Consider the following 25,237-nt stretch of genomic DNA (forward strand, 5'->3'; position numbering starts at 1 on the left):
AAGAACGTTATTTGACGTGGAAAAGTATGAAAACTTGTTTTTGCCATGGAATAAAAATTAAAAGAAATTGTGATGCATAATAAAATGACCTAAAAATTCATACTTTTTTAAAAAAACTTAAAATTGTGTGATATACAGTCACAGTTATAAATTAGCAATTGTTTTTTTTCCCCCCGAAATTTTACTCTTTTTTTTGTACGTTTTTCACAATTTTGACTTCCTCAGAATTATGGGTTTTTACAATTGCAAGTTATAAATTCAGTGAGGAAAATTGTGAAGAAAAAAGGACAGAATTGCTAGAATGGGTAAACCCAGCAAGATCCGCCGGCGATTTGATTTCGCCCTGCAACTCAGGCTGAAAACCTGTACATTCTTCTATCCTGCTTCCATAACATTTGCGGGGACCAATCACAAACCAGCTTATCCACTTGCGCGCCATTGGCAGGTTTAACACGATGGATAGAGAAGCTATGGATTGTTGGTCCGAGTGGTTGAAGGACTATCTAATTGCGTACACATACAGAGTCCTTTGAACTATGCCTGTTGATCACGCCTCTTGCGGTCTGATTTGTTGAAGGACTATCCAGTTGCGTACAGAGTCATTTGAACTATGCCTGTTGATCATGCCTCTTTCCAGCAGAAAATACAGAGCGTACTCCCTAGACCAATGTTCAATCTTAAAAGATTGAGCTGGGTCTGGTGATAGCCTGACAACAGAATTGTGAGAAAATATGTCAGAATTGCAAGATATAAACTCTAAAATCGCGAGAAAAAGAAAGAAATATTTCACAATTCTGACATGACTTGTGATTGCAGCTTTATATCAGCAAGTCAGCATTGTATGATAAAAAAATAATAATTCTGTGGCAGAAACAAGCTTCCAAACTGACTTTTCCTTCTGAACAGAGAGTCAGCGTTTTGAAATCTTAGCATTTCTCGCCGGCCGCCATTCGCAAGTAAAGGATTGGGACTTTTTTACATGTTAATGACATTGATTAGGCAATTTACAAGGTACAGATCTGAAACCATTCAGCTGTGCTAAATTTTAAGAACATTTGCGATTTATAGATTTCACATCTGGAAGTACTTTCATTTTCTAAATCATGCGTGTACACATTTGAGAAATGATGGTCAAATGATGTAGGACAGTTTCTACACAACATTTTATAATTGAGGCCCCAGCAGCCTGAAGATCAAATAGGAATAATGGATTTGGGCACAAGATTCTACCCATTAGGTTGTATGAAATTATGCATTTAATTAGTAATCTGTTTGTAAAAGGTTGTAATAACAGTATTGACCATATCCTGTAATTATACATGTCAGATATGCCATATACTGTTTAAAAAAATTAAATAAAATATGTAAATGTGAGCTAGCCCTTTTACTTCTACTGATTCACTGAGCTTCATTGTTGCTTATTACCCTCCACCCTTCTGTTAAAATAGTTTGAATATTTTACAAAACACCTTAAGCAGTTTTGTTAAGCATCATATGTTTGTTAATAGGCTAATGAAAGTTATTGTGAAATATTACCATAACATATTTTAACAGGAGGTTAAAAGCCAATGAGAAAAAATGAACGAATAAAGCCAGCATAATAAATTGGATATATTGTTTTTTTTTTCAACGTCCAGTGTACACTATTCTCTCGTAGTTGATGTTTTAGTTTATTCTCTAATATAGAACATTAAATGTGATGTTCACATGTGCCAAAGATGTTTCATATAGTGGGATAATGACTGTTGAACGTACCAAACCACATATTAGAAAGACGTTGAAGAACAAACCACAATGTTGAAATGAACTTGGAAATAAGAGCTGATTGTTAGAATGAAATAGTCTTAGTCATGTGCTGCAAAAGTTAAGTCAAAATGTAGACGATCCCCTCCGTGTACTGAAAAACTCATTGTGTATTAGAATCGTCAGTCTAGGTCGTGGCCGTCATACTAAGACAAGCTCCCGTGGCGTTGTGGGATTTTTGCGTATCTGTGTTGTGGTATTTAAAGGTCTTTGTCATCGTGACATTAGTGAGCGTGAGGTATGACAACCACTGTTGTTCTTTCAGTCTCCTCTTTTTCCCCTGAAAAGTTGAGACAATAAATACCTATGAATGTTTCGTTATTATCAGATAACAGCCACACAGAAGGAAGTCACAAGTTAAAGAAATTCTCAATGCTTTGACTATATGTGATGTCACTGTTTTCGTCATCCGGTCGACGCGATTCGGTCCATTAGGCTCCCGTAAGACGACAGGCACACACGTACAGTAACAAATCTGACAGAAACTAAAACCAAGACACCGACGGTGAGATATCAGCCGAAACAAACTCTTGCCTTTGATATGAATGATACGTAGCTTATTTCCGATAATTCATATTTTGATTACATTTACGACACCAGCTCTTGCTGATGCTCCCTATCTCTGCAAGACATTGTGCAAAGTTCACTGCACACAGTAACATTTCTATAGCAACTATGAGGTAATTTCACTGTTGCCAAGAGCTAGGTGATGTTTTTCACAATGTCACTCTGCGACTGGGCCGGAACTCCAACACTTCTCCCCTGGAACAGCCCGGCACCCGCACGCCCTCAACCCGAGCCCTTTTAGCCCAAGCTACAACCGTAGTAGAGGATTCACACATGTTGGGTTTTTTTCTTCAACCAAAAGAAACAAAACAAGAAATAAACAGAGGGAGGGTAAACTGAGAGACTGCACCAGAAAGTCAAAACGAGGCTTTGTTCTTACGTGACTCGACTTATTAAGTTAATTACACTTGTGCTAATTTTTCAGTCCTGCTGTTTAATACAATATCGTTCTTCTGTCTTGCTGTGTGGACCGCTTCTTTTGTGTAACCTCGCAGCTTTCTGTGAGGATATTTTGGTTTTGCTCTGCATGGAGAACCACTTCTCTGTTATTATCGCAATTTGTGAGTCTTCTTGTTCTGTCACAGCCGGTCACATGACGGCTATTGTACATCCGAAGCATGGGGCTGCATCTGCTTGTTTCAGTCCCGGTATGCAGGATCGACTTGCTTGGCTGTAATGGAAGACTGACTCTCTAAAATTGCCGCTTTTGTCTCTCATATCCCTTTCAGCTGAACCAACTTCTAATGTGAAACTACTTGCGATTAACCAAAGTGGTACTTTCGATGCTCTGTTACCAGGACAGGCTTACATGATGCGAGCTGTTTTTGAAGAAAAACTATGTGTGGTACACATTCTATCCAGGTGAGAACAGGTGGTCCTAAAACACTTCCTTGTTATCTTTAGCAAAAAATCGAGACACTAATAGTCTTATGTATCATTAACCACTTTTTCACACCATTGGGACACTGAAGCAATACAACAAATTCAGACTGGTTTGCAACGTCGTATGTGTCTGTTCCTGGTTGGTCGACTGTTTGTAAAGTTCTACGGAGCCCCAGGCCTCATCAGAATAATTCATTTCACAGCATATTCAAAGCTCACTTTGAAGTTCAAATATGGTATTTACATGGCTGTTGACGTGTTGAATAAAGAGGAGTCGTCCTCGGTCACTTCCGCTGCCACTTTCCCGCAAGTTTCAGCAGAACCAATGTGCACGTATTTTGTAGAAAGGCTGCCGGCGGAAGCATCTCTTTTTTAGCAGCTAAGGCTACAGCTCCTCTCCTCTGTTGATCCACGCTGCTGTTTGGGGTGGGGGGGTGTGTGGGACGTTGAGTCCATCGAGTTAGGAACGGGAGGTGACGGGACATAGATTGTGGGAGTCTGGGTTGGGTTGCTGTGTGAGAACCTCCGGTCACCTCCCTCCTAGCCTGAAAGATCAGTTCTGCTCTGATGTGGCCATGGATGGTGGAAGGGGGGGGGGAGTCACAGATGGATGAAGAGTTGAACCCCCCACCCCGGGTTGCTCGCACGCTTCTGTTAACTGCTGATATTGCTCAGTCTGTCTTTAAAAAAAGCTGATCGCTTCCTCGGAGTGAAGTGCAGGGCAGTGGTAAGGCTCACAGGCCGGACACCATAACCCTGTAGGAGGGGGGCATGTGTCTGTGGCGCGGGCTAGAGGTCGGGCTGCTCGTGGGACTGCTGCAGCTCGCGTCCACCCCTCCTATGGAGGGTAGATAAGCGTGATGCAGGATAGGCAGCTGCAGGGACAGCCTGCGCTGTATGCTGTGAACACAAAGCACACAGACGAAAAAAGGTTATTATACAATAAAATACGGAATTCCTGGGTAATGCTCTGTAATTTCTTTAATGCTCTTAAGTAAATGTATGTTCAGTAGTAAGGAAGAACTCTTGCAGCAGTGAATTTGCCAAGTAAACTGTTAGCTAGTTAGCTTCACCCCTGTAGTACCTGCTGGTAAATGCCATAAACTACACAGGGTGTCCACAGGTCCTTAAAAAGTCTAAAATAAGGTTCTCTAAAAAAGGCCTTAAAAAGTCTTAAAATGTCTTAAATTCAGATTTGATGGGTCTTAAATATTTTTGGTCACATTACCAATATTTTTTTTCCCAGTCTAACAGACACCATGACTGTTATCATCGGACAAACCGCAGATTTCCCCGCTGTAGTGTTAGTGATGTGTCGTCATCAGAGAGAAGTGCGGTGGCAGAATCCAGTCACAGTACAGCTAACGTTTGCTGACCAGCCTCAACTAACCAACTTATATGGGTTCGTGCCAGTTTACACAAATGGGAGTATCATATCCCGAATGATTCTTCTGATTTTATAACATAAAGCAGTTCAGCGATGAGTTTATTACTGGTATCAGGGTTGCGCTGTTGAGGCTCGCGAGTGTGAGTTGTTAGTGAGAAACTTTCATCGAGAAATAAAAGGAGCGCAACGGCAAACAAAAAATTCACAGAAGAAACATACTGAGGTAAAAATTTAACATGTTTAGTTATTTCTAATATAGGCATATAGTTCAATAATATATCATGATGACAAGGGAGCTATTTTGCTAAGTATTTTGAGACCAATTTATTTTAAATATAAATGAGACCAACATGCGTCTTATATGGCAGACAATCAGCGTTTCTGTTAATAGTCTCTTTCGCATTGTACCACATTCACTAAAACAGATTTTATCCTTCAACTAACACTTCTCCAGTTCTTCCAGTAGGCTACCATTAGCATAGCCTATAAACGCTCCTATGTGTTAATGTTGAACAAACAACAACAGGGAAAAAACAGTCCAACCTTAAAGGACTGTTAGTTATGTTTATTTGTCCTATTGTCATTTGTTTTTTTGTTTGTTTTTTACTGACCATTTACTTGATTACTTAATTACTTTTAATTACTAATTTATTTACCTACATTAAGCAAATGCTTATTGCAGTGGTTTACTTTTTGGTCATATTTCCCACCCTAAGCGATCATGTTGAAGCTTGATAGCATAGCACACCTTTTTTTGTAACAAGCATCAAACAAGATTAATATTTTTTTTTTTTTTTTTTTGCCATGTGTGACTATAGGGCATATAACATAATGAAATGGTATATTGGGCATCCTAATTATAAAAAATAAATAAAAAATAAAAATAAAAAAAGCATGCAAATATTTAGCAAATTTCTGGTTTCTGGAAGTAACCTTTACAAAATCAGTCATTTTGATCTGATAAGTATAACAAATGATGTATGTCTATATATATGTGTGTGTGTGTGTGTGTGTGTGTGTGTGTGTGTGTGTGTGTGTATAAATATATATATATATATATATATATATATATATATATATATATATATATATATATATATATATATATATATTAATCTCTTATATACATATATTTCCTGGTGGGAATTTTTTTATTGCGTGATAAAGGTCTTAAATTTCATTCATAATGGTCTTAAAAAGTCTTAAATTTGACTTGGTGAAACCTGTAGATACCCTGCTACACCATCTGGACCGTCTGGATATTAGTTTTTTTTTTTTTAACCTCTAAATATTTTTTACATGTCTAAAAGGATTTTTCTACAGTAAAAACCGTAAAGTAAAATATTTTTACAAAAAGTTTTTAAAATGTAATTTATTCCTGTGATATTAAAGGTGAATTGAAAACAGCCATTACTCCAGTCTTTAGTGTCACACGATCCCTTAGAAATAGTCTTGTTTAAAACAGTTTTCATTCCTAATATTTAAAAAAATAGAAATAGTTTATTATAATTACAATATGTATAATATCTATTACAACATTATAAATGTCTTTACTCTCACTTTTGATACTTTTAATCTGTCCTTGCCGCAAAAAAACTAAAAAATTGCAATGTAAGCAACCATAACCAAAATTGCAATGTAAGTAATGTCCTCTAAACATTTACGCTTTAAACATATATTTTTATTTTTTTTTTTTAGTGGGCACATGAAAATGGATTACATTTTTCCTTGTCTCAGGATAGTCAGGATGAAGGATTTGGGACTGTGCTCATTCTTGTGGTGTCATCAATCCAGTATGTTCCTGGATGAGTGGATCACCTGATATAAAGTCATACCTGTGTCTCGGTGTTAGATTCAGACTACACCCCAAGAGGCTGAAGCCATTGAAATCAATTACAGAAGCCAAATAGCAGTTATAAGTGCACACACCACACCTTTTATGATTGGTTTTATGATTGGAGTCTCTTTGAGTTATTACTTTCAATTAAATATTAATTTCATACATCTATTAAGGAAAATGTCTTCTGTGTTTAGATATAATTAACATTGATTAGTCAGATGTTGCCGGTTCACTCGCAAAACAAAACATTTAAAAAAAAAACTCTTTGTGCCAGTGCTATTAAACTAAATATCTATTTGTTTATTCTTTACTGCAGACACGGAGAACAGGCACAATAAATTACTGCTTATTCCCATGGCAGAGGTGATGTTATTTTGCAAGGTCAAGACATCATCAGCAACTGGGGTAAGATGTGAGACTATGTGTGAGTGAGAGTGTGTATGTGTGTTTGATGAACAGTGACAATCCCTCCTCTGTGCGATCAAACATTCATGTGCCGGGACGGCCAGTAGTTCTCTAATTCTACTCTCCTGTCTATTTTCAGGGTCCAGTGCCTTCAGCTCTCACTAGAAATCACAGGTTATGTAACCACCCCCCCCCCCCCTCCCCAAACCTCTACTTGCTTTCATTTATATATTTTTCTACCTGATCTCTGTATTATTGCTTACCTCCCTATAAATGAGTCTATACAACAATGTATGTTGTATCTGTTCTTAAAGCAAGAGTGGGTGTGGCCATTGGTACAAGGCTTCCGATGTCATTCGCTTCCAGATTATTGTAGTACTGTGCAAAAATATGGTATTTGTTAAAATATTATTTTAATATATTATTGTAATCATAAACACACTGGTTTGTGGCACTAATATTTTTTCCATTTACTGAGCTTTGTTATTCCTCTATTTATGTACCTATAGTGGCTAGTAAATCAGAAGAAAAAGCTTACTTTAGTGTTGAAAAATAAGGTGGATAGTGTCACCAAAAACGATTTGGAAAATCATAGACTTATAATAGCAAAATATTTAACAAAGTGTACAAAATTAATACTTTTGTCTTAATACTGTCCTTGTCTAACAAATCTTTTGTCAAATATCTGGAAAGTCAGCTTATATCCTAATATTGTAATAACAACTTGGACTGATATTTAGAATATTGGAATTCCCTACTGGAAATGCTCAGTTTATTTGTTCATAGATTTCTATGTATATCCAGACACTTTTTGGGTGTATGGTGCATGGCGGTGTATAAACTCACTGTTCTGGTGAGTTGATGTCTTCTAGTGGACCTCTGCTTATCCTAGATGGATCCATAGATCCCCACTGAGCCTGGGGTTTCTGCTCTAAGTGGTTCTTTAGAGATTTCTCTCCATCTGAAAGCAAAGGCATGATGTTCAGAATGCTGCCTTTCCATCAGGATGTCAGTTGTGAATTCAGCTGAGTCAGAACTTGCACCTTATCACAATTCAGGTTGACATGTATAGGGGTGAAAAATGTATGACACTCCAATAAATTGTTCTTTTTCTCTGGGAGACAGTAACAGAGGGAAAGAGTCACACATACTGAAATGTGTCATGCCTGACAGTTGTGTGTGATCGACAGGTGAGGAACACGAGGTTTGATATCCACTTCTTTTACCTTTGCCGTCAGTGAAGTTGCGTATGCTCAGGATATTGTTGACATCTTGGTAGTGGTTTTGTTTAATGTATGGAGTCTTTTCTGGAGTGTCCTGGAGTTGCATGGTAACCTCTTCCAGTTCCTTATCCAGCTGTAACACAAATTTGAAAAAATTTGGTAGCACTTTATAATAAGGTCCCATTAGTAATACATTTACTAATAAAGATAAATATATTTGTTATAGTATTTATTCATATTTGTTAAAATTAGATAAGAAAAATACATAGTACTTAATTGTTAATTCATGTTAGCTTGAGTCTGTAAAATAATATTAACAGATAAAACATTTGATTTAATAATGTATTAGTAACTGTTGAAATTTACAATATTTAAGATTAAAAAAAAATGCTTTGTAAATGTTTTTATTATTAGTTCATGTTAACTAATGCAGTTAACGTTAGCTAATGTTAACAAATGAAAACTTATTGTAAAGAGCTACCAGTAATTTAAAGGTGGGGTAAGTCTTATTACAAAACCGTTTTAGAAAAAGGACACGGGCCGAGTGGAATACTAAACGTGTAGCCAATCAGCAGGTAAGGGGCGTGTCGACTATTGATGGTGAGAAGAGCGCTCGCTCTCGCTCTGTGCACGTCATTATTCAAAAAACACACGAGTCACACATGACGGACATTAGCCGAGAACTAGCCTAATATATGCTGCTTAGCCAAGAAAGAACTAATAAAAATTAAATCCAAGATTCCAAGATGGCAGCATGTCTCTCTTCTCTCTCGTCTCTGTCCTGTTTGTCCTGCTCAACGTTATTTTAAACTGGCTGTTTATGGACCCGATCTATGCCTATACCCAGTCTGTTTTTTACACAATTTGAAACTCTGTGTTACCGTCGGCTGCGGGTAGCATCTAAACCTCCTGCAGCTAAATGCTCCAGGCTCCGGTTGTTGAAAACCCTCTACAAATGCGCTGGATGCCTACTTCAGTCCAAACAATAGTCCATATTTCCCCTTACCCATTCCATATTTCCCCTTTCCTACCACAATTCCCATATTGTCGCGCTAGGCTTATGGACAAGCACCCAATAGCCGAAGTTACACCGTCGTTTACAAACGTTTGTGGACATACCTGCGAAACTGCCCGCTGAATTCTTCCTGGTCTCCCGTAGACGAGTTAGGCTGCTCCCCATCATGGGAACTCTACAGGTAATCTGGTTGTTACTTTTTACTTTGGATTTAAATTGTTCAACCTGTGCGTATCATGAGGACTTTACGACGTCTTTGCGATACACTACATACACTTCGTCAAAGAACACACTACACACACATACTCCAAAACAGGAGTATTGCGCCAAATTTTTCATCCATGAACCTGATATTTATCTTTCTCTTGTTTGTTTGCGTTTGATTAGAGACAATTTTATAGATTTTGGACAAAGATCATGTCTTCAGCAATGTGAAATCAAACGAGATGATATATTAAAGCATGTTTGGAAACGTCGTTTTATTATATTGATGTTACTGCTGGCTGGAAATGTTAAGCCAAACCCAGGACCCGAGCCTGAATGTTTAGGAGTTTTCGCTAGTAAATCGGGCTTGAAATTTTTACATTTAAATATCCGTAGTCTAGTGCCAAAGATAGATTTTGTTAGGATATGGGCAAATTCGACAAATGCAGACATTTTTGTTCTATCAGAAACGTGGCTAAAAAAATCTGTTAGTGATAATGATATTGCGATTAGGGGATACAATGTATTTCGTGCGGATAGGAAGAGTAAGGGAGGAGGTGTGGTTATTTACGTGAAGTCTAAGTATCATACCACTCTATTGAAGACTATGAGTATCGCAAAATGTTTTGAATTGCTGGCTATTGATCTGAAATTAGGAACTACCAGTTTGATTGTTGCTTGTTGTTATAGGCCCCCGTCAGCTCTTAAAGAAACATTATCAACACTCTCAGCTGTGCTGACAGATATTGTAAATCACAAGGAAATAATTCTGCTTGGTGATTTAAATTGGGACTGGATGAAAGATGATTCAAAGGACTTAAAGGCTTACTGTGATTCTGTTAATTTAACACAAGTAGTAAATTCTCCAACTCGCCCAAACACAAAAAATCTTAATAAATCCACGTTAATTGATATTATTTTAGTAAACCGACCTGATAAATATACAGAGGTTGGTATTTTCCCAAATGACATAAGTGATCACTGTGCTATTGGGATAGTTAGAAACTGTAAACCTGTGAAAACACCTTCAAGAATAGTGGAGAAACGACACTTTAAGACCTTTGACCAACAAGCTTTCATTCATGATATGTATCATTGTGATTGGGATAGAATATCATTCATTCCTGATGTTGATTTGGCATGGACTTATTTTAAGGGTTTATTTATGGGAGTTTTAAATAAACATGCACCTCTAAGGAGGTTCAAGGTTAAAGGGAGGGATAACCCTTGGTTTTCTGATGCATTATCCTCTCTGCTACATGAGAGGGACCTGGCCTGGGCTAGGGCAAGGAAATCTGGCTTAGCAAACGATTGGTCCAGCTTCCGATGCCTAAGAAACAAATGTATAGCACAGATACGTAAAGCTAAAGCACAGTTTTATCTAGAAGAGACAACCAGAAATTTGCATAATCCAGCAAAATTTTGGAAAGCTATTAAATATTTAAAATCTAACTCCTCATCATCAAGTTTACCAAAGCAAATAAGTGTTGATTCGAGACAAATCACAGATAAAAAAGAGATAGTGGACTCCTTTAATCAGCACTTTGCCTCTGCTGGGCATCTTTTCAAGTCAATGCCAGATCAACCCTTAGACACCGAGGTCCTGAATGTTAGAAATATTAACACTTTCTCTTTTAAGCCAATTACAAGGAAAATAGTCCTGTCAAAATTGAAATGTGTAAACTGTAGAAAGTCAGCTGGACCGGATGGGCTTGATCCATCTCTCCTGAAGCTTGCAGCTGATATTATTGCCAAACCACTCGCTCAGATTTTTAATTTGTCTTTGGAACAAAATGTTATTCCTGAATCCTGGAAAGTAGCACATGTGATACCTCTTTTTAAAAGTGGGGACACCACACTATTGGACAATTATCGCCCTATATCTAAATTATCAGTACTGGCTAAGATATTTGAGGAATTAGTAAGTGAACAATTAAAAGAGTTTTTAACCTGTAATTGTATCCTCACCCCTTTTCAGTCAGGCTTCAGAAAGGGGCACAGCACCGTCACGGCAGCCACTAAAGTAATTGATGACATTGTGTCTGCCATTGATTGCAAAAACTCAAGCGCAGGACTGTTTATTGACCTTTCTAAGGCTTTTGATACAGTGGATCACAGCATTCTTTTAAAATGTTTAGGTAAAATTGGGGTGTCCTCACATGCGGTAAGTTGGTTTAAAAATTATCTTACAGGGAGATTTCAATGTATTACATGTGATGGTATTACATCAGGGAAGGCTGCAATTACAATCGGTGTTCCACAAGGCTCCATCTTAGGGCCACTTTTGTTTACCGTCTACATAAATTCTATCTCTGAACGTGTAAATGCAAATGTACACCTTTATGCGGATGACACCATCATCTATTGCACTGCACCCTCTCCATGTGAGGCTTTAATAAAACTGCAGGAGGCTTTCACAGTCTTGCAAGAAAATTTAAGGAAATTAAAGTTAGTGCTTAATGCTAAAAAAACCAAATACATGTTGTTTACGCACTCAAAGTTCAAAGTAAAATCACTACCTCCAATTGTAACCGCACAGGGACAGGAAATAGAGAAGGTGTCATGCTACACATATCTAGGTTTTTTATTGGATGAAAATATCTCTTTTAATCCTCATGTCATGCATGTGGTAAAGAAACTTAGAGTAAAGCTAGGTTTCTTTTTTCGAAATAAGGCTTGTTTTAATTTGAAAGCTAGAAAAGAACTTGTAGCAGCCACATTTTTATCTGTTCTGGATTATGGCGACATTCTCTATATGCATGCCTCAAAGTCTGTATTGCGTTCACTTGATTCTGTCTACCATTCAGCACTACGATTTATAACAAAAGCTGATTATAGTACACATCACTGCAATTTGTACAGCTTATCTGGTTGGTTACCACTGTCTAAACGCAGAAAACGCAATTGGTTGATTTTTATTTATAAAGCAATTACTGGATTATTACCATCATATTTATCCGTTTTTTCATTGGCAACAAACAATAGATATAACCTCAGGTCAAACAATAGCATACTTTTTAATGTGCCTACTGTTCATTCCGAATTTGGTAAAACAGCATACCGTTACAATGCTCCATCAACCTGGAACGCACTACAGAAAAATCTGAAACTAAACATGTTTATTTCCATCTCTGATTTTAAGTCGTATCTGGCAGACATTCTGCATCATACATGTGAATGTGTCTAGACTTTTGTTGTGTACAGCCTGAATATTCTCACTTGTAAATTGTATTTATGTTTTATGTTGTGTCCATCACTGTTTTTATGTTTTTATGTGTCTTTTTTTAACTATGTGCTGCCTTTTCTTGGCCAGGGCTCACTTGAAAAAGAGACTACTGTCTCAATGTGACTACCCTGGTAAAACAAAGGAGAAATAAAAATAAATATGCTTGTGTGTCATGTTTGCTTGTTAGTCCATTTGCGATCGTATTGCGTCTCACTTAAGCGATGATAAAGACCCGTTCAGTTCCACACCGAATGGAGCATCTAAATCTCATCACTGTGTGCTTCAAGCGTCAGCTCACACAATGTCTCCGACAAGTAGGATACTATACTCCTAATATATGTTTGCTTACTCTTTTCATGATCTATATAACCCTTATCCAGTCATAATTGTAATATGTCGTTAGCTGGACTGTCGTGCTTGTGTTCTATAGAGTTGTTCATGAGAACAGTTTGATCGCTATCTCTAATCTTGTCATAATTGTAATGTCGTTAGTTGGACTGTCGGCTTGTGCTATAGAGTTGTTCATGAGAACAGTTTGTGATTTTGTGATCGCTATGACTCTAATCTTGTCATAATTGTAATATGTCGTCAGCTGGACTGTGTGCTTATGTACTATCCAGTTGTTCATGAGAACGGTTTGTGTGTGTTTTTGTGATTGCTGTAACTCTAATCTTGTCAATAGTGTAATATGTTCGTTAGTTGGACTGTCTTGCTCGTGTACTATTGAGTTGTTCACAAGAACGGTTTGTGTTTTTGTGATAGAAGGGATGACTTTTTCATTGAATATTTGACCTGGATTAGATACACAGAGATTCTGCCGTAGCCGTTGATGCCTCTGGGTTTACATATGTGTGGGGCGGCGCTATCAAAATAGGGGTGAGACCCTTTTGGGGGTAGGGGCGTGTTTGTTTTGGTGATTTGAAATACCAACAACGGTTACCAGATAGCACTTACCCCACCTTTAATTTATAACATCTTATTTGTCATCTTATTTTTTTTTATTAAAAAATAACAGTCATATATTTAATTACTGTAAAATACTTTCAGTAATGAAAACATTTATTGATTTATTGAAAACAAAACACTATTTTTACACTGTTGCTCCCCAAAATATCTATTTATTATTTAAATATAATTATTTAGTCTTAATATATATTTATACTTTTTTATTAGTGTTATTTTGTTGTATATTTATTAGTATATTTATATATATTAGTGCAGTGAATTTTGATTTGCTTAATAGATTTTTTTTTGTTTACCTGTATTAGTTATTATTTTTCTTCACATCATTTGTTATTAATATATAATTTAGGGGGGAAAAAATATATTATGAAAGAAATATGACCCCTTTTATCTGTGTAGTGGCATATTAGTAATTTCTAGCATTATTTTAATTATTGTTTAAAGTACACTTCATTCTAGGAATTGATGGAGAAACTTCCGTTACCTCTGTAATTCTCATTCGGAGGCGGTGGTTGTCTGTCTGCAGTCCATCCAGGCGGGAAGTGTTGGCCTGGTTAACACTGGTTACTGAGGTTGAAGTCTTGGAATCTTCCTTTTTCTGGTTCTGGGTGAACTTTAACCTCCGGTTTTGTGTGGCAGCATCCGGGTTTGTTCGCATTGTGACAAACTAACAAAGAGAGAGAACAAGGTATGCTGTTGAGATCTTTTAGCATCGATTTTTCTTAGGATGTATTTGTTTAGAGGTAGAGCTGAATCTTTGTAGTCTTCACTGTGTTCATTTCCAGGGTGCTCCAGGGGATGCAAAGTAAGCACTGTTCTCAATTATATTCAGGTGAACTTGCTAGGGATTTGCACAAATCAAATGCCAGAATGTGGCTTTCGCTGACCTCTACAATTCTTTCCCCATAGGGCTGGATCAGGCTGTACGTTGCAGTACTCACCTTTGGCACAAAAACTAGACACAGCGTGATGGTGCTGCAGAAGATGATGACCAGCGCCACGATGCAGAACTGCACATTAGGCTGATCTCGGGTCAGGAAGGACACTGCTGCTCCAATGATACACATGATGCCCACATTATACACACTCATACCGATGTACTTGCTGTCGTTCAGGGCTGGGATGCTCACATTTCTGGTCTCCCAAGCCAAAAAACACCCAAACAACTAGACAAAGAGAAAAGTGCTATGAATTATTTATTACAGGTATAAGAGCAGTGAAATTTTAAGACATACATTTTCACCTTCATCACTGTGTGCAGCCCTCAGTTTACAGTGATGAATCATAAAGCCATTGAGAATGAACTGTGTCTGACTTATTTAGCACCCTAATGCCTCTAAAGGCAGCTAACAACACCTGTCCAACTCTCAGGAAGTCAGAGCAGTAATCAAAGCACCTTTGTGTGAGACGAGAGTGAATTCTGTGAATATGACTCAGCTAACTTAATGACGCACACTCCGAGATTTGATTCTGCACCCACTTGCCTCAAACCTATTCAATCCTAATCCAATCGCAGCACGTCTCAATCTTGTTCACCCTCTCATTTTCTCTTCCTTCTTTAGTTTTACTGGAACGCGTCAGGTGTAAGTGAAGCCGTGCTGATTTAGCAGCAGGTTTTCAAACGTCACAAGAGGAAGGTAGAGGAAGTTTTCCGAAATGTCACATATAAGAGAATGTGAGTGTGATGGCATTTTAACTTGTCCGCTGTTATGATTTAATGATTCTAATACCTTTTGGCTTCAATTTAACATTAACACCTTTGCCTCTCCTCAAATCTACACCTATAGTTTTTAGAGGGATGAAAGAGACAGGACGAGATACTCTGTGGTCCACAGCTGAACTTTGACATGGATCGTCTACTGTAGGGCAGGGTAAAAACAGAGGTAATGGCCTGCCAGTCAACTGAACCACCTGCCGCTATTACAGCAGCAAGAACAAGAGGACAAATCATTTCCACAGAGCACAAAGTGAGTCAAAGGGCAGATTTTTATTTGAGGATGTTGCCACCATTGACTCAGAGATAATGGTCTGTGCTATGGGCAATTAACTGACTGGGGGCATTTTGGTTCCTGGGGCACCTTACCAGTAATCTAAAGTGAGGTTGATTGGGAAGAGCAATCTTGCTCATATTATATCTCCTCCTAGGGGTACAATGTATCAAAATGCAGTCAGTGAGTTCACTGGATATGCTTTTCCGAAAGGAAATACCAGTGCTTGTAAGGAAGCATAAGAACAATGTTAAAAGTTTAAAGCTGTTTCTCTCAACCTTTTTGACTCCATTTTTTTAAAACACAATATTTGAAGGCCCATCAATATACTTGTAGTATTTCTTTTGTAATATCAAAGTTGCTAATTTTCTTTTCTTTCTTTCTTTCTTTCTTTCTTTCTTTCTTTCTTTCTTTCTTTCTTTCTTTCTTTCTTTCTTTCTTTCTTTCTTTCAAATAAAAAACTTAGAAGTGAAATATATAGTAATGTTCATTTTCAGTAACTGAAAGTTCTCCAAAGTTTGCATTTTCACAGATTTTTTCCCCCAAATAATAAATTGCATTTTCTACACAATACAATATTTAGAGCTTGACATTACTAGAAATTTATTTTAATTATAAAATTGCCCAATACTTTATAGCATTTTATTAATTCCTACTTTCTCCACACTTTCTCAAAATTCTCTGGGAAGACCCTGGGACTCTTAAATAAAATGACAGTTGTTGAAGAAATCAATTTAAAAAAGAAATGTAATATGTATTTACGTTATTTTAAAACTATTTAAGCAATCTTGCACTCCTTTGCAGAGGCCCCCTATTTGAGAACCAATAGTTTACAGCAAGTTTTGGCTGTAGACTTTGATTCAGTGTAAACAAAGACTGATAATAAAGCAATAATGGGGGTGTGTTGATTTAATCACTGTAAGAGCTGTTCTTAAACCTAACCCCCCCATAACCAGGGGTAAAATCATAGTTATGTAGATTGTAGACCTCAAATGGCTTCTTTTTTTTTAGCTTTCATAAAGTATCAGCAATTTGATAAAAGACAATATTGTTTCCTAATAAATATCCAAGTACTCTAATTTGTTTTTAAAACTATTATAATATTGTCTATTGATGGATCATGAACCTTAGATAACTGTATGCATTTGTATTTCTTGTTGTAACACAAGTGAATCTAGTGTTGCAAATGCATTTTCATGACAGTGAGGTATGTATTATAATTTCCCAAATGTAGAAGGAAGTGGCAGAATATTCAGACTCTGTTGTCTGCGGGAGCAGATGGCGATCATGTTGATGCTCTCTAGAATGTTCTCACTCACCATAAGGAGCCCTTTGTAGGCATAGACAATCCCCAGCCAAATGGTCATGTGCGTGTTCTCGCAGTGCTCCAGGAAGGGCCGGATTGCGATGTCTCGTCCCTGAGGATCCGCCTGTGGAGACACAGTGTGGAAACCAATGAGTGGAAATAATCCTGGCTTAAAAAACACCTTTGTCACTTACAACAATAACAAAATACTGAGCCCAGGCTTATTTGCCTTTTACTTTAAATGCGTTAATATGAAGGTTGACTAAGTACATTTATTAAAGGGGGGCTGAAACACTCAGTTTCAGTCAGTGTCATGTCAATCTTGAGTACCTATAGAGTAGCATTGCATCCTGCATATCTCCGAAAAGTCTTTATTTTTTTTATAATTATATAAGAAAGATGCGCTGTTCCGAGTCTTTCCGAAAAAAGCCGAGCGGGTGGGGGCGTGTCGTGTGAGCGGAGCTAAATAATGACGTGTGCTCGCTGCTGCTATTGTGTAGAGTGCGTCGAGTGCGTCGTAAAGCTGTCATCCCTAACAGCGGGGAAAAAACTTTATTCAAAATAAAAATATGGCTTTTAATCAGATACAGCCATACATCTATGATCCGGAATCAGACCCAGAGGCTGCAGTTGAACAGGAGCATCAGCAAAAACGACTAGAGCAGGACGTCTCTATGTGGTACGATATACACTAACTATATAATATGCTTAGCGGCTTGTGTTATTTACATATTTATACTTGAATTATATCGTCGTATTTTTGTCTTTGAAGGTGTACATGTGGGAAGTGCAGTTGTGCACGTGTGTTTGTGTGTTTACGCGTGGTTTGTGTAGACAGGTTAAGTTAGTGTTTACATAGATAGACACGGAATAGTAGCGCATTTGAATGAAGAAGCGTGCTTATTTAGTTCAACATATTTCCCCCCTCTTTGTGTATTGTTGAGTGCTTTTACAATACACAAACATAAAGTTACACATATAGTGGCCAGCTAAACAAATGTACACGCACTACACATCGCATGCTCCATTGATCAATTTCTATATATAGTAATATATATAGTAACTATACGTGATCATGTTTGGGCTACTTGATGAGCATAGACACAGACATTTGAAGCAGTCTAACTCACCGCCCGCGGTTCTAACGTTGGGACTGCTCCATCCTTCAGCATTAGGCTATTGGAAAATCCGGCGTCATGCTGGGCCATGTTTATGAAACAGTCGGCACCGAAATGCAGCGAACAGATATAAACATTCGCGCAACTCAGTTGCTGATCCGGAAAAGCAAATTACATCCACTGTTGCCTTACCGCGGGGTTTTGGGGGAATCTGTGCAGGACTGTCTTGGTCTGGCAACCAAAAACGCACTTTTTGATGTCATTGTTAATTGTGCACATTACCTGTGCAGCGCAGCCTACGAGCGCTTTGATGGGCATAGCCTGTTGCTTTCGCTCTCTCCCTCTCTCTCTCTCCCTCTCTCTCTCTCACACACTTCCGGTAGAATTGTCCGTAAGGCCCATACAAGGAAATTCCGCCCCCACTAACGTCAATGGGGACGCATGATCGCAAAAAACTTGCCGAAACTTATGACTAACCGGAAGTAGTATTTTTGACAAAGAAATACTCCCATCAAACGTCCACCTTAACTTTTGAAACTTTGTCCATGTTTAGTATGGGATTCCATGTCTTTAACAGTGTAAAAAGATCAGTATGCATGAAACAGCATTTCACCCCCCCTTTAAGTAGATTTGCATTTAGATTTAGAAGTGAATTTACAAAAGTGCATTTGCATTGAGTACCAATACTATGCCGGAAAGGCATTACAGGAACTGGGATCATTTAATCTCCCATGGGAGACCAACCTTAATGGACTTTCACAGAGATAGCAACAATAATATAGTCACCTCTATAGGATGCCACTTGAGAGTTAACGATTAACGATAACTCTTTATGGGATCACTTGATATTGATCAAGATATTTACAGTCCTGATATGCAAGACAGGTCAGGACCGGGCTCATGAAGGAGGTCTGCAAAAGCGAAAAGATCTCAACTGAGTTCCCCTCAAAGTCCAAAAGTAGCCAAGCTCTAACCCACTTTCTGCTGCCCCAGTTTGAAAAACCTTAAGCTTGCCATGCAACAACCCGGACACAAAGATAGACAGGGATCCAACCTCCAAACGTATTCCTAAGTCTTGCAGATTTTTCCCAGTTTAGTCATAAAACGTAACACCCCCAGCTTTCATCCTCCTCTTGTGTGGCTCTATCTGCGTGATTTGCATTTGGCATTAAGGAGTTCACAGCTCAGAAGATCTTTACAAAGTGATGGTGCGAGTAAAGTGGGCCAGCTAACACAAGAAGTTCTATTTATAAACGACATATTCCATGATGTGATGAATCCTAGAAGTCACACTGTCAGACAATTTTTAAACTCAGCAAGCGAACAGATCAGAAAGGAACTGCTGATGATATATAGTCTGCGGAAATTGTTGATGTGATAAAATACTTTTACAATAGCAACAAAAGAAATGGCAAAAAGGTGAGGTAGAAGCAAAAGTACTGGGGAAAAAGTCATTTTAACATCAAAAATGTAATCTCAAATGCAACTTGACCAGTTTAGTTTAATGACAATAATATATTTCCCCACACTGAAAGTAACACCATAATGCTTTTACTTTTCTTTTAAACATTCAAGTGTTCCATCTGACTTCAAAAACCCAGAACTGAGAAGATAAAACGTATATAAACTGCTTCTTTCTAACTGTACAACAACAAGAGCTCTGCTTTTATTATAGCCTGAGCTGTAGTTAGTTGAGCTGTGTGGTGTTGCCGGGCAACAGTCGGTGGGTTGGGCTTAAAGAGAGTGCTGGGTGCTCAGATATTTCTCACTGCATTAGGCGTCTAATGTAATTGTTCACTGGAAGCTGGAAGGATGTGCGACTGACAGATTGTCTGTGGAGAGACGGCGACAAGAGGGACACAGTCAGCTGAGAAGAGAGAATTATATCACAGTTTATAGGCTGGAATGAACCATATGGACACTGAGAACTGCAAAGAGACAGCCATTCGGCATGTATTAGTACAGTACGCAGCAGAAGGTTTAGACAAGGAAGGGACAGTATACAGATAACTATACCTATAACTCCTGCCTGAGACTTTTCACTTAAAAATGTATTATTAAAAGGGATAGTTCACCCAAAAATGAAAATTAGATTTGTATCTGCTTACCCCCCAGTGCATCCAACATGTAGGTGTCTTTGTTCCTTAAGTAAACACCCAAAAAAGATTTTTACACAGTTGTTTACACACAGTGGCTGTGTGCCAGTCATATAATGCACGTTTATGGGTAATAATTCTATGAGAGCAAAAAAAAAAAAATGCTTAGACAACATGCACAAAGAGCCTTATCTTAAGACACAAAGCGATCAGTTTGTGTGAGAAATCGAGCCGTATTATATAATTTTTTGGCCTCAAATACAACGCTATATCCAACAGCCTGGAGTGAGGTTACACAGGTGTATTTGATTAGGATTGTAGCTAAACTCTGGGGACATTGGGTCTCCAGGAGCAGCGTTGAAGACCTAGGGATCAAAGTTTACATGATGTGACCCTGCCTTAAATGACGGAGAGAGAGAGAGAGAGAGAGAGAGAGAGAGAGAGAGAGAGAGAGAGAGAGAGAGAGAGAGAGAGAGAGAGAGAGAGAGAGAGAGAGAGATATGTGTGTGTGTGTGTGTCAAGGACTTCATGGTACTTTGCCTCTCTCTTTTCTCCATGAGCATATATTTTATTCCATTGATAGTTTAGTACAGCATGAATGAGATTTCTATTATCCAGCCCGTTTCTAAGACCTTTGATATTGAGCTAAGCTCTTGTTTAAGAGAAATAATAGTTATAATGCTCATTTGGACGGGTCAGTCACCCTCCTGTCCATCTGTTTCTCTCTGACATGGCTTCTTGTGAATACAATCTCTTATCTGTAGTAATCCTTTTACATTACATCCTGTGATCTCTTGGCGGCTGTGTGCCACTGCTTAAATGTAGTATGGAGAGGGAGATATTGTTCAATGGAGCTGAGAGTTGTTTAACAAGAAGTTAAGTCAATTATTCAGCCATCTAATCTTAAGGTCAACTCGAGCGATACTTCACTGACCTAATCCACAGCAAAGCCATGACACACATCAGGAACAAGGTTTAGCACCATGGTTTAAAACCAACACTCACCAAGAACCAAATAAAAGTATAAATTGGCTCTGGTCAGTAAATAACAGTTACTTTAGTAATGTTAACTGCAATAATATGTTAAAGGTCCCGTTCTTCGCGATTCCATCTTTCAAACTTTAGTTAGTGTGAAATGTTGCTGTTAGAGGATAAATAATACCTGTAAAATTATAAAGCTCAAAGTTCAATGCCAAGCGAGATATTTTATGTAACAGAAGTTCCCTTTCAAAGCCTACAGCGAACGGCCGGTTTGGACTACAGCAGGAAGTGCAGGGATGTAATGACGTCACTAGAACCGCTTGTTGACTAACCCTCCGCCCACAAGAACACGCAAAATAGGGGGAGTGGTCTCGCTGCTCTCCCACGTGGAGAAGAGCGCGCATTCAGCGCTTGCATCTCCCCGTTATGGTAAGAGGCGGGACCTTTCCGGGAAAGTGAGCTAAACTGCTGTCCAATCACAACACGGGAAGCGCTGGCCCAATCAGAACTCGTTATGTGTTTCTGAAGGAGGGACTTCATAGAACAAGGAAATCATCCGGCCGTTTTTAGGACAGAGGAAACAGCGCTGTACAGATAAGTAAATTGTGTGAAAAATACTGTTTTTTTACACGTGAAACATGAACTCATGTTATATTGCACACTGTAAACATAATCAAAGCTTCGAAAACACGTGAAGAACGGGACCTTTAAACTGCAACATAATACATTATCTAACAAAACAAACAAACAATTTATCTAGGATGTGATACAATGTGAAATATTAACTGCAAGAAGCCACCTTTAGGTTCACATTAATTCTAATTAATTCTATAATTCTAATATGCTGATTTGGTGCATTTCTTATAATTATCGATGTTGAAAACGATTGTGCTGCGTAATATGTTGTTGATGTTTTTCAGGATTCTTTAATGAATAGAAAGAACAGCTTTGATTTGAAATAGGTTATTGTAGTCCAAAATATACTTCCATGGCTGGTAAGAAATATTTTATCTTGCCACTTTCTCTGATTATTTGCAATTTGCAGGTGTAGCAATGTAAATTTTTTAGACCATGTTTTGCACTTTCCTGACTGCTGACTGAGGGCAAGAGCATCTCTTTGTGGCTCCTCCAGGGTTACAGCTACCTGCTCCAGTTTGAGGATGAACCTGCAGCTGCACGCTGAGGCTTTGCAGATCTGTCTCCCTCTGGTGTGTGCTTATTTTTGGAGTCCACTGCTCTAAACTCAACTTCAAATGCGGTGACTTCAAAGTGGCCCTGCTGCAGTCCCTGCGGCTGAGCCTGGGAGCTGCCATCACTGATTCATTACGGGCTAAATGCATCATTAGACCAGGAATCAAACCCCGAACATCACACGCATTTAAATATGCAAATGAGAACGTGCAGTGGCATGTTTCAGATTGCCTTTGTTATTGCAGCCTAAAATGCTTTTTATTGACATCATTCTTTAATCTAATGCTCCAGAATATCTCGGTTTTAATCACAACTCCCATCTGCTCGCTCTCCACAAGTCTCCGACGCAAATGACTTTCGCTATGTTGCCGTCGCGTGATTGCTGTACCGTGCACCCTTCGCCCTACACAAACACACTCACTTATGAACATGCAGCTAATTTGCAAATAACAACCTTCATAAATGGAGTTCGAGTGCTCACTGTCAAACGTTATTAGAGCTCACGCATGGGCAAACATTTGAATCTGGTGACTACTGGGATTATATTGAGGTATGCACACAGATGCGCTCTCAGTATTATGGTCACGGACACACAAACACTTGCGCACACTCGCAAAATTGGAAGGCCATAACGTTTACAGCATGTTTTCTTTTCCAGGGGACAGTTGAGATTTGTGACTAGGGTCATCTATACATCCTTGTTGAGTCAAGGACACGGAGAGGTCCCACACACGATACGCCATCGGTCCTGATAACTCATTAGGTCTGCTGTTTTTTCCTCCATGAGGGCAGGCATAGCAAACCGTGAGTGATGGAGAATGGCCGCTCTCCATCATAGTGCACTCTGCTGCCCGATTGATTACTGAAGCCACAAGCACCTTTCTGTATAATGTACATCAGGGCAGGGAAAAGAGTAGATGGGTGTTCGTTTGAATGTCCTCTAACCACGACCAACAGAGTTTATAAATACACCACATCTCAAATTCTTTGTTGTGTTCACATTCAGTGATGGGAATGATAGTGGAAACACATTTGAAACATTAAATGGCTGACTTCCAATAATATTGCAAGTAGCATAGCAAATTGTAAGTATGGCTTAAAGGGAATCTATTATCAATGTGCTCTGATTGGTGGGTTGAACTAGTGCATTGTAATTGGTAGGGGTGTAACTTTACACTCGTGTGACGATTTGATATTTATCACGATACTGAACTCACGATACGATATGTATCCTGATATTTTAAGCCAAATATTTTATTTATTGTATTTTTTACATTATTAAAATAATGATATTAGTATTATTTCTGTACTATTATTATAAGGACCCACAAATATTCCCCCATTGCATCATTATACATTATATTCAACATTATAGGTATATATATATATATATATATATATATAGAGAGAGAGAGAGAGAGAGAGAGAGAGAGAGAGAGAGAGAGAGAGAGAGAGAGAGAGAGTGACTATATTGTCACTGAAACACCGTAAACTTTAATTTTACTCGGCTTTAAATACAGGCAGCATGAGCATTCAGTCCTGGTGCTCACAACATCCTGCCTCTCTCACTATTAATGCACTATACATGTAATAAACCATCTAAAATGCTTTGAACAATCATACTACTAAAACTAAATTTAATCTGGTTTAAATGATGTTTGCTCTTTCACTAAGGATTGCTGCTTTAAATGATGTTTGCGCTTTGACTTTGAGGAGCGCCATTCACTGCGTGCCCTTAAGACGATCAATGCAATAAGTCACAGCTCTAATCTCAAGAAAGCTCGTCCTAATGACCACTCTCAAACTGTAAATGTTTAGCTCATCCAAGAATTGTAATTCTGCATTTACTCACTCTTCTGTTGTTTCCACGCACCATGTAATCATTTGAACGTCCGTGTTTACTACAGTTTGCGCTTAAGTGTGAATCTGTTCATCATAAACCATCGTTCCTGTCTCTCCAGAAGACTTGGTTTTGGATTAGACACTCGGGTAGTTATTTTTACGATGTCTTTATGATATATATATATATATATATATATATATATATATATATATATATATATATATATATATATATATATATATTTTTTTTTTTTTTTTTTTTTTGGGATGAATAATAAACTTTAAATGGTGAGACATAAATCCCTCAGGTTTCATGAAGAATAAGTTAATTTGTGTTTGGAAGTTAAATGAAAAATGACATGATGGTACATGATGACAGTTTACATTTGTGGGACATTTGTAAATTTGTGTTTGGGTGAGTTATACCTTATAAATAGGCCGACTACAGCAAGTTGAGCCTTGGATAAAACAACTCTATATCGCGAATCATATCATTTTCATCAACGATACATATCGTCACATATTTATATCGGTATACATCATTTAACAATATATTGTTACACCCCTAGTAATTGGTCATCTGCTTTGAGCGTGTTTTCGGAAATGTCATGCCCCTTACCATAATCGTGTGTTGAGTTTCAACACAATACTAATGCAACTCAACCAGGCTGTTTCCCCTTTTTTGTGTATGCCTTGGGGAGGAATGATTTAAATAAGGAATATTGTGTCATGTACATTTCCGGAAGAAACCTCAAGACTGCAATCGAGGCATTACAGAGAGTTCAGAATCAGTGTGCACTGATAGATAGAGAATAACTCCCTTTGGAGTGGACTCTTTGCTTTGTTACTTTACAGACCTTTTTCATGCTCTGCAACAGCAACAGCAACATTACACACTAAAGAAAGCTGAACATACAACATAGGACCCATTCAATTCACAGCTAGCACTTTATGTATGCTATAGATACACACTGAAGATATTTTTAAAGAACATAACAAAAAAAAGTCAAATCAACTCTGAGACATAAAAGAGCAAGTAGGTAGCTGAAGAAACATCCATATAATTACAAAGAAAAAGGTCCTTCCAGTGAATTTTTTTTAAGAGCTCTTTGAACCTATTGGTAAAATGGACGGCAGTAATCTATTGCATGTGAGGTCTGAACTGACCTAGTGCACTTCACATTAAACAAACTGCCAGCG

The 25,237-nt window shown here is 38.1% G+C and overlaps 1 protein-coding gene across 1 annotated transcript in view; it reads right to left on the minus strand.

Annotated features, from left to right (window-relative positions):
• Nucleotides 1-172: 172 nt before the first annotated feature.
• Nucleotides 173-25,237, minus strand: part of gabbr2 (gamma-aminobutyric acid (GABA) B receptor, 2) — a 256,879-nt gene continuing 231,814 nt past the window's right edge. Inside the window, exons 14-19 of the mRNA XM_067424828.1 lie at nt 16,823-16,933; nt 14,457-14,681; nt 14,000-14,182; nt 8,111-8,240; nt 7,731-7,845; nt 173-4,152 (exon numbers count right to left, since the gene is read on the minus strand). Of these exons, the coding sequence (XP_067280929.1) occupies nt 3,987-4,152; nt 7,731-7,845; nt 8,111-8,240; nt 14,000-14,182; nt 14,457-14,681; nt 16,823-16,933 (930 nt within the window). The 3' untranslated portion in view covers nt 173-3,986. The remainder of the gene's footprint in view (nt 4,153-7,730; nt 7,846-8,110; nt 8,241-13,999; nt 14,183-14,456; nt 14,682-16,822; nt 16,934-25,237) is intronic.

This window comes from Pseudorasbora parva, chromosome 19 (assembly GCF_024679245.1).
Source record: "Pseudorasbora parva isolate DD20220531a chromosome 19, ASM2467924v1, whole genome shotgun sequence".
Taxonomy (NCBI): Eukaryota; Metazoa; Chordata; class Actinopteri; order Cypriniformes; family Gobionidae; genus Pseudorasbora; species Pseudorasbora parva.